Here is a 12,888-nt window from a genome sequence, read left to right on the forward strand (position 1 = left end):
AAAGTCACGCGTTAGTTTATTATTTCTCGAGTCTTTCTTTTTCGTCGTTGCACAGAAGTATTTATTATACGAAAGCGTTTCTATGTTTCCCACAGATGGACTTTTGATATTCAATGTTTGCTCGATAGCAAACGTCAGATGAAAGAAATATATCGGAGGAAGTAGAAAACGTATCGAATATTTACGTGACGTGACTCCATTAATATTATTATACTAATAATTTTTTTGTACGATTTTTCGGTATGTCCGCTCTTTGCTCGCAGACTCAATGTCTCCACCGAGAGGAGCAAACGTGGGATGTAGTTGACACTACCTTCCACCTAGCGAGAGCACGACGACGGAGGCGGTGGACGAGGAGGAGGAGGAGGAGGAGGAGGAGGAGGAGGAGGAGGAGGAGGGGAGGAGGAGGAGGGGAGGAAGAGGAGGAGAAGGTGGAGGAGGAAGAGGAGGAGGACGGGGAGGAGGAAGACGAGGACGAGGAGGACGACGACGACGACGAGGACACGGAGGAGGAGAAGGTGGAGGAGAAGGGAAGAGATCGCGACGGTAGCGTCGGCGAAGGTGGTGCCGTTGGCCGAATTCCGGTGCCCGTCGACGAGGAGTAACCGGAAGCGTGGCGTTCGCGCGTACGTGCGTGCGTACGTGCGTGCGTGCGTGCGTGCGGGCGGGCGTGCGTGCGCGCGCACGGCCGCGTGGGCGAACGCGCGCGCTTCATCAGCGTACCCGCCGCGCGCATGGTAAAGGGGTACGCGAGAGATCGGACGAGGGTGAGGCGGGCTACCGGCGCTGGTGCCCCGAGGATCGGAGCTCGAGTCGTGAGCTCCGGAGATCCGTGCGCGAGAGAACCAGAGGACGCGCGATCGCCCGCGCGTACCGGTAACCGTGCCGGACGCGGAGCGCTGGGAACAGATAAGGCGCTGGAGAACGGCTTTTTGAATTAAGGAGAAAAAGAGAGAGAGAGAGGACGAGAAATAGTCCGCCAGACATGAACGTTACTTCGGTGGTGGCGATATTCAGCAATGACACCAACATCACGACAAACGGTCTCGACTGCGGCGGTGAGCCCCATCAGTACGCGGTATGGGAGCGCGTGCTGATAATGGTTGTCGCCGTCATCCTCAGTCTCACCACGGTCCTCGGCAACATTATGGTCATGATATCGTTCAAGATCGACAAGCAACTGCAGACGATCTCCAACTATTTCCTCTTCAGCCTGGCGGTGGCCGACTTCGCGATCGGCCTAATCTCCATGCCCCTCTTTACGTTGTATACGGTGCTCGGTTACTGGCCGCTCGGGCCCCACGTGTGCGACACGTGGCTCGCCCTCGATTATCTCGCGAGCAACGCATCGGTCCTCAATCTGCTCATTATCAGCTTCGATAGATACTTCTCCGTCACGCGCCCGCTCACCTATCGGGCCAAGAGGACCACCATCAAAGCCGCCGTCATGATCGGTGAGTGTCGAATCTGTCGGAGGCGACGAAACGCGAGTGAATACCGGTGTTCGCTATCTTTAGAAAAGTCGGATAGTTCTCGGGGGAACTTGGTCGAGATTGAAAAAAATCTTTGTCGAAATCGTCTCTCTGACGATTTTGCTTTTAATTCGCGATTTAAACTGTTCGCTCTTGCACAGAGTTCGGACGAATACTCCGATAGAATCACTTACACTGTGCTTACGGTATTTCCAACGCTTGAATAACATAAATAAAATGAATATTTGTTAAATATTCGGAATAATCAACGAGACCACGTACGTTCGTTGAGAAATAATCGAGACGACGCTGAATCCAGGGTCCGCTTGGGGTATATCGCTGCTTCTTTGGCCACCCTGGATCTACGCGTGGCCGTACATCGAGGGTAACAGGACCGTGCCGAACACCGCGTGCTACATCCAATTCATCGAGACGAACCACTACATCACCTTCGGCACGGCTATCGCCGCGTTTTATGTTCCTGTCATGATAATGATAATCCTTTACTGGCGAATCTGGAAGGAGACGAAGAAACGTCAGAAGGACCTGCCGAACTTGCAGGCCGGCAAGCAAGACGCGAGCAAGCGCAGCAACTCGAGGTGGTAACTAACGCTTTCAATTGTTTCTCCCTTCGAACTTGTCGTCTCAGCACGTCACCAAAAAAAAAACGCAACCCCTGCACAAGAGAGATGGTAACACATTGCCCGATTTGGAAGCGCAGCCCTTGCCTTGATTTAGGGCACAGTTGCACTAGTGAATGGTCGAAACGTATTGTCTTAGGTTAATTAATTAATTTCTCCCTTACGTAAAGAGAACATTTTACTCTACTGTTTTAGGACACTTGTCCCCCCCCCCCCCCCTCGAACATGTTAGATCGAACCGAATGTCCTCTTTACTTTGATGCTTCTTGTTATTCTTTGATGTTTGTTCATGATCTTTGTGACAATATTTTGTCGAGCTCCACGGATCTCGTTGTTCGAATATTTTCTATTTGTTTTTTTCCTAAGCCGATAAAAATATTTTTCCGCTAGTACGCGCAACGAGACGCTTCTTTCGACGACGCGAGCAATCGCGCTTTGCGAATATCGCGAGGTCGAAAGACCCAGTTGCGCGCCCGACGTGCTTATTGTCACATTTTTCCGTGTAGCGACGAGGCTTTAGACATGGAGGATTGCAGAAGACAGCGAAGCGAGTCGAGCACCGCCGACGACGTCTCGCACGCCACGCACATCGCCGTTTCCTACATTGATAAGCACTATCCGCAATACAAGAGCGTAAGTAGCAGTCGTAAGCGTGAATTTGGATGTGATTGCACCAGCAGGAATAACTTTGCGCGCACGTTTTCCCGTTTTTTCTTTCTTGCAAGTACCATTGAAAGTTGGAACTTTGCACAACTCGCACAATTCGGGATTGAGAATTATTACTGCTACTCATTTGTTTGCACTTTATTACTTATTTTAGAGATTTTAGTTTCAATAATCCAAGCACTTGTATCTTCAATTCTCTCATTACATAGTAGAGAAATCTTATTTATGGCAAATCAAAATCACCCCTTTCATTTAGTAAGCTCAAGACCTTGACCATTACTTATCACCAATTTGAGAAAAGAAAACGGAAAAGATTCGGTATTGTGCTATGACGCAAGGTTACGTTTGCGAACGCAATCTCTAGATCGACCAACAGCACGACTACGATCTTATCCGTTTCCGCTCTCCGGGCGTGCAGCACAGACCGTTCTCCTGGACCTGGCTGAAGATGTGGTGCATCGCGTGGTGGCACAGCGGTCGAGACGACGAGGATGACGACGAGGAGATCGCCGGACCGGAAAGCAGCCGCACCGGGGTCGGCTACGAGGACACGCTCACGCCGCTGTCGGCCGAGACGCCGCTTCCCAGCACGGTATCGCGGTGTCCCTCCCTCAGCGCGATACAGGCCACGGGACTCGCCTTGGACAAGGCCGCGGCGCAGCACGAGTACAAAAGGCCGACGCGGCCGGTCGACCTCAAGAATCTCTCCAGCGATTCCGTATGTGACGATCCTATTCTGTTGTATTTGTATTTCTAGTTGGAAATCGAGAAGAAATATCATCCTTTAAAGTATTGATGAGAAAAACCAGTGCGTATTAACTCGTTGAAAGAGATCTGTACCACGCGCGTGTCTCCTTCGTTTCCAGGTTTATACGATTCTGATCAAATTGCCGAGCAACGGCGGCAAGTACAGCGAGGGGCCGAGCATAAAGATGATCCCTGACGAGTCCATGTCGATCCAATTGCACAGCATGATGGAAGACAGCGAGGACGACGGCGGTGGTGGAGGCGGTGGCGGCGGCGGCGGCAGTGGCGTTGGTGCCAGCAAGTTCTTCCGTCTCGGTGGCGGCTCCGTATCGAGCCCGTCGACGGTGACGAGGAGGCCGTCGCAGATGCCGGACATCAGGATACCGCTGAACGCGAAGAACATACCGAAGACACTGACGACGGGCAAGGGCATACTGAACAAGCAGCCGAACAAGAAGAAGAAGAAGCTGCAGGAGAAGAAGGCCGATCGAAAGGCCGCGAAAACGCTCTCGGCCATCCTGCTTGCGTTCATCATCACATGGACCCCGTACAACATCCTGGTACTCCTCAAGTCCATCACCGCCTGCTCGTGGTACATACCCCAGCATCTGTGGGACTTTTTTTATTACCTTTGCTACATCAACAGTACTGTGAACCCGATGTGCTACGCGCTATGCAACGCGGCTTTCCGCAGAACCTACGTGAGGATTCTCAAGTGTAAGTGGCACAGCAGAAACCGCGGCACCACGGGGTGATAATCAGTAACCCGACGATGCGCGCTTCGACCTTTTTGCATCGGGGAGAGGGTGCAGCCCCCTCCCCCGCGCTTCCGATATCAGCACACCACAGAATTGGGAGTCAACGACCACGTGCGCGCGCGTGTGCACACTCACATACACATGCGTACATATACCGAAGCAACGTTGTATTATTATTATTATCATTATTATTGTAATTATTATTATTATTGTTATATCGCCGTTTACTTTTCCTACGTTTTATGTGTTTCTCCGAGCGCACGAAGAAACGGAAACGAGGAGACCGGCGACTGCCGCGAACGGGTTTGGCGCTCGCGACTGCCAAACCACCCTGTCTCCAACGATATCGCTCGTTGTTACGGGTACATCCGGTCGTTTGTGTCGCGCATCTTTCGGGCCCAGCCTCCGGACCGCCAGGCCGCGCGCGAAGAAAGGCTACTGGATTTTCTTTTCACCGCGGGATAAGAGAATTAACTCTTCGACGACCGCGTTGCTTCCGCGCGCCGACCCGATCGCGCGCATTTTTCAGTGGAAATTCTATTAATCGTCAGTAATTACGTCGATAACTCGGTTATCCCGCGACGTGACGTCCGAGTTTAATGCTCTCTCGAACGTAATGGTATCGCTCTATAATTACATTGGTATCCATGAATGCGTAAAAAGAATTAATCGCGAACTAATGTATCCTTGCCGGGGAATTAACGAGGGGTGTTAACTGTGACACAGGTGGGCGACCGGGCTCCTCACCCCGCGTGACAACGCAGGGGCGCTTTGTTTGTTCATAATGTTCTCGGATCATTTCTCGAATTTCGTACGGCACTGATATCGATCGTCTATATCAAGACGCGTGAATATTTAATGAGGCAGCGGTTCTTAAGCTTTTTGAGTCGCAGACTCTTGGGGGGGAGAAACCAAGGGTTCTCAGCTTGATTATTGTTCCCGTAACTTGGACAGTCGAGGCCGAAGGCTTTTCATTCTAATGATAAATTGACGGGGGACGTGGATGACGGCATTACGTCGGAGAATTGGGTAACCCAGTCAGAAATGATTCGTCGATCGACGTCGAACGACGTCAATTCGACGGTGTCGATGTCGATTTGACGTCGTTTCGACATCGATCGACGAATCATTTCTCACTGGGAACTGGGGTCCTCCCGAGGAGGAGAGGAGGCTGCGGGTTCGTTCCGAGTCGCGACGGGAAGCGTGTGCCGGCCGTCGACGCACTAGTCGAAACGCGGGCAGCCCCGGTCTCCGAGTTTCTCAGAGAAGCAACGCGATGTGGATACTGCCATGAATATAACGTTCATTAATATCTCTCCGAATGTCGTGCGTACCTACGCGAGTTCGCGCGAATTTGGAATTATATTGCGTGTCCGGTGCCCTCGGGGGGGATCGAGGTGTACCGGTACCTTCCCCTCCCCCTGATGCGATCGTCATCGTCGTCGCCGTGATACCGGAAGTATGGCCTCCCGGGAGCCTCCCTGTCGGAGGAAGGAGGAAAACGAGGGAGTGGCGGTGGCGGCGGTGGCGCGTGGTAACGGGGAGAGTAGACGAGGGGAAAAAGCTAAGTCACAGAGCACAAGAACCTATTTAAGTAAAGAGGAAAAAGAAAAAAATATATCGAAGGGATATAACGATAATCCTCCGTACGTCGCGCGGACGCGCGATGCAAACACTCGATGTAAATTTTACGACGTAGCGAAGTGTAAAACTGTAAATGAATGTGTTTAAATGTAATAATGCTGGAAGGAGAGGGAGGGGGAGGAGGTGGGAGAGGAGGCTGGAACGGCCAGCGGAGTACGGGAAGATAATTAGCGATTAGCAGAAAGAAAAAAAACGAAAGAGAGAGAGAGGTGGAGGAGGGAGAGAGCGGGAGATTTAATGCTAAATCGAATTCTTCCGTAAAACTAAAATACATTCTAATTATACGTGCCAAACGAAGCTTTAAAAGATTATACCAAGATTATACGACGTGAGAGTAAGAAAGACAGCGAGGGAGAGGCGAGGCGCGGAGCGAAGGGAGGACTGTCGGTAGCGCACTCTCGATGCTATTGAGAAACGAGATCGAAGAAATATATAGTTAATAATAAAAAGAACAGATTAAATTAAATAAAATAAGAGCACTGTGTCGAGCGATACACGACTTTAGCGATCGAAGGCTCGTAAAAGTAATCAAAGTCAACCGTACGCGCGCCGACATGCCTATAGTGACCTCAAGACTGCGAGCCTTTCATTTTCATCCTCGATGTAATTAATTAATAAACCTTGCGCGTACTTCGATTTTACATACAGCGAGAAGGTACAATCTTTTACATAAGTGTACTTCGAGTAGCTTCCTTTCTTTTTCTCTCACGGGTCATTCACGTTACTCACGCGGGTGTTAAAGTCGATCCAAACTCGATTCTCTCCGGCTAGCTTCCACTTGCGGGAGCGCTCTCGGCGGATCCCGGGAGGTGCCCGAGGACAGATTCTCTAGTCTTTCTCGCGCGATCGTACAGCCACTCGCCGTTCGAAGCACGAAACATAATCGCTGCTCGAAGAAGAAAGCGACAGCGACGTTCCTATGTACGCGTCGGCACGCGTGCGTTTGTACCTTGTACAAAAAATACCCACGCACATTAAACACGCACTCTCGCGCGATCAGCATACACATATATACACGGTGCAGTGTCGCGGACAGTACGTACTCGCGGGGATGCATCTACGGGGTGTAAAATGGCTCGTCGGAGGTCACGCGGTTCCCTAGCGCGACGATCGCGAGAGGGGGACGCGAGATCTTCGGGATCCCGTATGTGCAGATCGGCGAGGAAGGAACTCGACGGCAGAAACATTGATCACGAACGAACCTGGGTACATCGGGTGGACGCGACGGTAGTTACGTATCGGCAGCGTAATTAACGAGTACAATTAACCAATGATTTCGATCTATTATTCGGGTACTTTTTGATACGAGGATTCGCGCTGATCGATTTGGAGGCCGTCACGCGAGCGATTATACCGATAATAAACTATATACGCGATTTCCGTTTCCCCGAGGTGCGATGCAGCAACTTGGAGCCGTTTTCTAACGTATTTAAAAGCACTCTTCCTCCCACATATATGTTAAAGAATTTCAAGAAGGATCTCTCGATAATAATTAAGGTATTGTAAGCGTATAATTATTATGGTTGGTCGTAAATCTTTAGTGAAGGAGAGACAATGCTAAATTTTACATGAGAAAACAAAGACGTAATTTTAAAAAAAAGAAAAAAACATATATCTGTATAATCTCTCGCGTTTTCTGGCATTTTTGAGCGCCGCCGAACATACGGGGGATGGGAATAGCGTAAGACTCGGTGATATTTTTTTACCTTTATAGTCGATCTCGCGCGATTCGATCTCGCATGACGAGGACTTTGGCGAATCGCGTCGATACTAAAATGCGACGGCAAACGCAAATGAGATGGGTGATATAAGAGCATAATGACGCTCGACGTTTTCGTTGCGCTTGTATTTCTTCGTAACGCGAGAAATGCGAAAACATTTCGAAGCGAGAACTTTAGGCTTATAGCACTTTTTGTCGAATTCGCGATCCCGCGAGGACGAGCACTGAAATAGGGAGACGCTCAAGACTTTTCCTGGGAGATCATTGCGTGCAACTTTTGCGGGGAGGATCGATGACGTTTCAAAGACTCGGAAACTTCACACTTCGATATTTTGACGCAGATAGGATAAAATTGGAATTTCAAGATCAGAAATATATCAGGGAGACTGCGTTTTAGATTTTTAAGAAAAAAAAAGGAAAATACGTCAAACGGTGAAGATTTATTCGAAAGACGGACGCACAGTGGGATTGATTGTGTCGTAGAATTCGTTTTGCTTTCTCGATCCAAAACGAAATTGAAAAATTGTGTGTTGTATTCGTCGGAAAGTAAACGTTGATGTGTGTAAGACTATTAATGTGGCAATTAGTACGGCAAGGACACTTGCCCGACATTTTAAGTAGAGAAGCGAGTGTATGGTTATTCGCTATAAGAAAAAAAAGAAAATTGGAAGAAGTGTCGGAAACATCGTAACTTTGGGGATATATTCTAGAACCTGTCGTCACACGTTGAAGCTCCAGTTCGAAAGAAACGTTACTCAGAGATCCGTGAAAAGGCATTTTCCCCATGCTCTTACGCAAACCCTTTATTTATTTATATTCCAGCACCGGAACATATCTTCAAAGTTCGGCTTGGCACTAGAGATACACTCTGCAGGATATATTTATTTCGATATTTATTATAAAAGATCCGTAAACGTAAGACGTAACAAAGGGCGTGTTAGTCGCGATTAAATTGCGCGTGGTCGCTTACGCACGGTCGACCTCTGGCCGGTGTTGGACCTCCGATCGAGGTGTCGATAACGTCGGATAATAATGCTAAAACACGACTGTGGACGGAAACCTGATTGAAGCTGCTGCTACTGCTATAAACGATTAACTGCCTCTCTTTATTTACCTGTTTCCTTCGTAGTACATGACGTCGAGACGTAATGTAACGCGCAACGCGCACGTTACGCCAAAGAAAAAGAGACACTCTTCTTCATGCGTTCCCTCGAATGCGTTGAAATGTACAAAGCGAATATATTTCACGATCGTGTGTTAAACGTAAGATTTAGGTATTTTCAAAGGAAATCTCAAACATATATAGCGCATGTACCTGGGTACCCTCTTACGACACTGCACATTCATACATAGTTATATATATAATATATGTAATATATATATTAGATATATAATATGCACAACATTATATATGTAATATATATAATATAAATATATATACACTTGGAATATACGCGTACGATGCGTGCTATTTATCTCAAAACGAATGTTCTCGCATAAAAGCGTATACCGGAGATAAACGAAATGATGTACGACTTTTTTTAATCGTAGATTATTGTAAACACCGATGTAATCAGTCTATGTTTATATACGTGTTTTATATTAATGAAGAATTTACGATTCGAGAGTAACGTATAAGATGCCAAAGAGACAGAGACGTGAAGATAAAAGAAGAAAAAAAAAGAAAAAGAGGGGGAGAGAGAGAGAGAGAAAAGAGACGAACGAGCGTGTAGAAAATTGTGTAACGCGATACTGATAGAATTTGGAAGAATATACTCCGTTGTCTGTGACAAAGAGACGTATGTAAGTACAACACTGTCCGAATACCCCTTTTGTGCTCGCCTTAGATTCTCTTGACGCACACATTCACACATTCCCAATTGATTCATAAGTGCTAGTCCCTACTTTCGTCTCTAATGTCTCCTAGATCCTTACATAATTTTTTTTTATTAACGAACTAACTGGTATCCGACGTTTTTTCTATACTTTAACTATTAAAGATAGCTGTAGGTGGAAAACTATAGGCTTTCCCTACTCTCTTGTACTCTTTTTACTGTCCCCTAAACTCTTACTGTATGGCCACCTTCCCTCGGACTTGTATACGTATTTCCTAATTCATTTCGGGAAGTCCTTGCTGTCATTTTCCGTAGACTGTCCCTTCCTACGTGGTAACTGTAGCGTGATGGGCTGCACCGCGTCCTGATGTTGCTTCCTAGGCTGGACGGCAGGATGGCCGGTGGTGGTGATCGCGGCGCTGGTGCGGTGGAAGGTGATCTTCAGGTTTGGCACGTGCTGCTCGGTGCCGGCCCAGTCGAAGTTGAAGATAGGCGCCTCCGGGTGTCCGAGCGTGTCCGAGTCGGGCGTGTTGACTGGCGTGGTCGGCGTGGTGATGTACGGGCTCAGTTCCTGGTGTACCACGTCTGGCACCCTCTGCAACGCGTCCGACCACGCCGTGCCCCAGTTCTCCAAGGGAGTGGTGTCAGGCTGCGGCGGTTCCGTCGCTGCGGTGACCACCGAGGGTGGCGGCGGCGCGAGCAACGCCTTTGTCGGTAGCCGCTTGTGCACCAACAGGGCGCTCCGTTCCGCACCGCAGCAATAGTCCCGGTCGAGGTCGGTAAGATAATACTTGGTGCCGGGGACCGACAGCACGTCCGCGCAGCCGCTGGCGTATTGCGTGCCGTGGCACTGCGCGAACTTGGCCCGATAGCCGGCCAGATGTAACGAGTTCTTGTGGTACTGCTTGTGATGGTACCGAACCGCGTCGTCCAGGACGTGCTGCTGATGATCAGAGATCGTGCTCTGGACGCCCCTGCCCTCGTGCTGCTCCGCGCCGCTTATCGACATGTCCACTGGCTCCGCGTCGTCCCGCAGAAGCCGCCTGTTGGGATAATCCGTCGACTGCGCGATCTTCGAGCCGCCATGCGACTCCGTCTCGGATCGGTCCGAGTGAAGCGACGGCGAGAGCTGGGCTTCGGTGTCGTTGGAGTATGTCCGAACGTATTCCTGGGCTTGATTAGTAGGTCCTGCGGAGGGATAAACGGTACCGCGACCTTGACCGCTGGGGCAGAGTCCGTAGGTGAACTTGGTTTGAGACGAGTACTGGTACAGCCATGAACTGGAGCGCATCACTTCTGCCTCCCTATCGCTGTAATTATTGTATATCGCGATGCGAACCAAAGCATTTTGAGTAAATTATACCACCGTTAGGCAAATATGAAATTTCGTCATTTAGTAAATGGTTAAAAGAGCTGATAAAATAATCGTAAACGTACGTGAGTACTTGATTCGTGCAAACGATTATGGGATGCTGACACTCGTCGGAGGTGTCCTTGACCTGCAGCACGCAATGGACCCAGAACCACCTCCCGGAGCGGCTTTGTAGCTTCAGTAAAGCGGTGGTGGATCGCTCCTGATCGGATTGGATGACTGAAATCAAATTCCGAGCAAACCAGTTCAGAATATGATAAAGGGATTGATGAGACGCATAGCGCAATTACCCGTTTGATGTTTGCAATAGGCGGTTCTTATGGAGTCCCAATGAAGTAGATTGTACCACGATACGTTGACCAACTCGGCGCGCGTGTACTCCAGATGACTTTCCGCGCTGCGGAAGAAGAAACCTTTAGAAAAGCAGAACTCGGTTTTCTAAACTTATCAATGTCGAATGGATGCAGTTACGTTTTATCGATATGCAGGTATTTCATGTCCATCGAGTGAATCGTGGTGAAGATATGCGTCGCGCCCTGAACGATGCTCTCCCGGGTCTCCGGCAGGACCACCGGGGTGCACGACGCCAGGAAAACGAACTCGTTGCGATTGCAAACGGGAACGAAGGGCAGGAAGTGACCCTCCACGAGGATTACCTGCGGATAGAAACGAATGGTGCGCGGTAAGTGGACGTTATTTTAAAGTTAATCGGCGGCTATCAATCACCTTCTGATCGCCGAATCGCAGCTGCCTCCGAGAATTTCTCGACACGTTGATTCGGCACAGAAACAATCTCCTGTCGCTGGGAATGGGACTGTTTCGGGATAGCTGATTTTGCACGACCATGTGATCCTGCTTGTCGATCACGTCGTACACACTGTCGCCGTGAATGAGCAAATCCTCCTGAAAATCTTTCGCCTTATCACAATTCGTTCCGAAGATAATGCTACACTTAGGAAGACTATTGTCTGGGTTACATTTTTGAGAGTACTGTACCATAGAATGCCCGAGATAATCTGCCGCATTTTCTGATATGTATAACAATTTTCCTTGCTGCGTCATCATCATAATGAAACCGGACATCGCCTGGAAAAGACGCGTGGATTGTATTCCGAAAATTTATAGTAAATAGCGAACGAGTGTAAAAAATATGATCGCAAAATAATCACGAGCGATTAATACAATATAAATTAACTGAAAATAATTACTTTTGAAAATCCTATATTGGGTGTTGGAATATTCGAAGACTCGGACGGGCAGTTTTTCAACGCTGGAACGGAAAAAAATAAAAGAATCAGGATTGCCGGGATAAAATGTGACGTTTAAAAGAGCAAATAAAACAATATTATATTTTATTGTAATATTTGTCGAAGAAATAAGATAGCATATTACGTCAAGCAAAAGGAATAAAGCGCTATCAGTGTATACGTATGTACAATGTGGGTTTACTGTCGGAAAAAGTACGATAGAGAATCGTTATTTCTATTTTTATTTTATGTAACGTGGAAATGTGCGAGCGCACTAGATAAGCTCGCCTGCCTATCGCGAACTGTAAAAAACGGCTATTCTTCAAGCATTCCTGATCCTAGAAATGTAAACGCGAATCTGAGAAAACACGAAGGGAACAGCTGGAAGGCTAGTAGAAGAATAGCGGTGCGATCGGTTGGAAAGTATCATCGATCCGAGGTCATCAGAATGCCGTCTTCCGTCAGAATGCTAATTAAATTCGCTGTTTTCCAAATGAGCAGTCTTTTTAGCTCTACTCCCTTTTATCTTGGATTTTCTTACACCGCGCATCGATTCTGCGTTCTTTGCGTGCTGTTCTTACGCCTCGTTGTGTTTCGAGTCTTAATCACGTGCGATAGTCTCGGGGCACGCGCGCGGGCTTCCAATGGACCGAAAAGAGATGGAGAGAGAGATAGAGAGAGGGGAAGGGGGATAGGACAGGAGAGAAGGAGAGGGGAGAGAGAGAGAGAGAGAGAGAGAGAGAGAGAGAGAGAGAGAGAGAGAGAGAGAGAGAGAGAGAGAGAGAG

General features: G+C 48.5%; 2 protein-coding genes across 3 annotated transcripts in view; one reads left to right on the top strand and one right to left on the bottom strand.

Annotated features, from left to right (window-relative positions):
• Positions 1–735: 735 nt before the first annotated feature.
• LOC105562689 (muscarinic acetylcholine receptor DM1) lies at positions 736–5,364 on the top strand. Its single transcript, XM_012013713.1, has 5 exons — positions 736–1,454; positions 1,792–2,074; positions 2,620–2,746; positions 3,198–3,497; positions 3,646–5,364. The coding sequence occupies exons 1-5, from the start codon at positions 986–988 to the stop codon at positions 4,279–4,281; spliced, it is 1,815 nt and encodes a 604-aa protein (XP_011869103.1). The 5' UTR covers positions 736–985; the 3' UTR covers positions 4,282–5,364.
• A 3,149-nt stretch (positions 5,365–8,513) lies between these two features.
• LOC105562690 (neuronal PAS domain-containing protein 4) overlaps positions 8,514–12,888 on the bottom strand; it is an 8,043-nt gene continuing 3,668 nt past the window's right edge. The window contains exons 3-9 of one of the 2 annotated variants that reach the window (XM_012013715.1): positions 12,064–12,125; positions 11,852–11,941; positions 11,582–11,758; positions 11,327–11,511; positions 11,146–11,252; positions 10,921–11,074; positions 8,514–10,793 (exon numbers count right to left, since the gene is read on the bottom strand). In XM_012013715.1, the coding sequence (XP_011869105.1) occupies positions 9,764–10,793; positions 10,921–11,074; positions 11,146–11,252; positions 11,327–11,511; positions 11,582–11,758; positions 11,852–11,941; positions 12,064–12,125 (1,805 nt within the window). In that variant the 3' untranslated portion in view covers positions 8,514–9,763. Of the gene's footprint in view, positions 10,794–10,920; positions 11,075–11,145; positions 11,253–11,326; positions 11,512–11,581; positions 11,942–12,063; positions 12,126–12,888 lie in introns of both variants that reach the window. The other variant, XM_012013714.1, reaches the window with a different exon arrangement.

Source organism: Vollenhovia emeryi, unplaced genomic scaffold (assembly GCF_000949405.1).
Source record: "Vollenhovia emeryi isolate VEMERY1.0 unplaced genomic scaffold, V.emery_V1.0 DF939185.1, whole genome shotgun sequence".
Classification (NCBI taxonomy): domain Eukaryota; kingdom Metazoa; phylum Arthropoda; class Insecta; order Hymenoptera; family Formicidae; genus Vollenhovia; species Vollenhovia emeryi.

Excerpts from the sequence above, each read along its gene's own strand:
- LOC105562689 (XM_012013713.1), top strand. The coding sequence starts at position 986 with ATGAACGTTACTTCGGTGGTGGCGATATTCAGCAATGACACCAACATC. Across the intron at positions 2,747-3,197 it reads ACTATCCGCAATACAAGAGC|CACAGACCGTTCTCCTGGAC; the intron begins GTAAGTAGCAGT and ends CCGGGCGTGCAG. Across the intron at positions 3,498-3,645 it reads AGAATCTCTCCAGCGATTCC|GTTTATACGATTCTGATCAA; the intron begins GTATGTGACGAT and ends CTTCGTTTCCAG.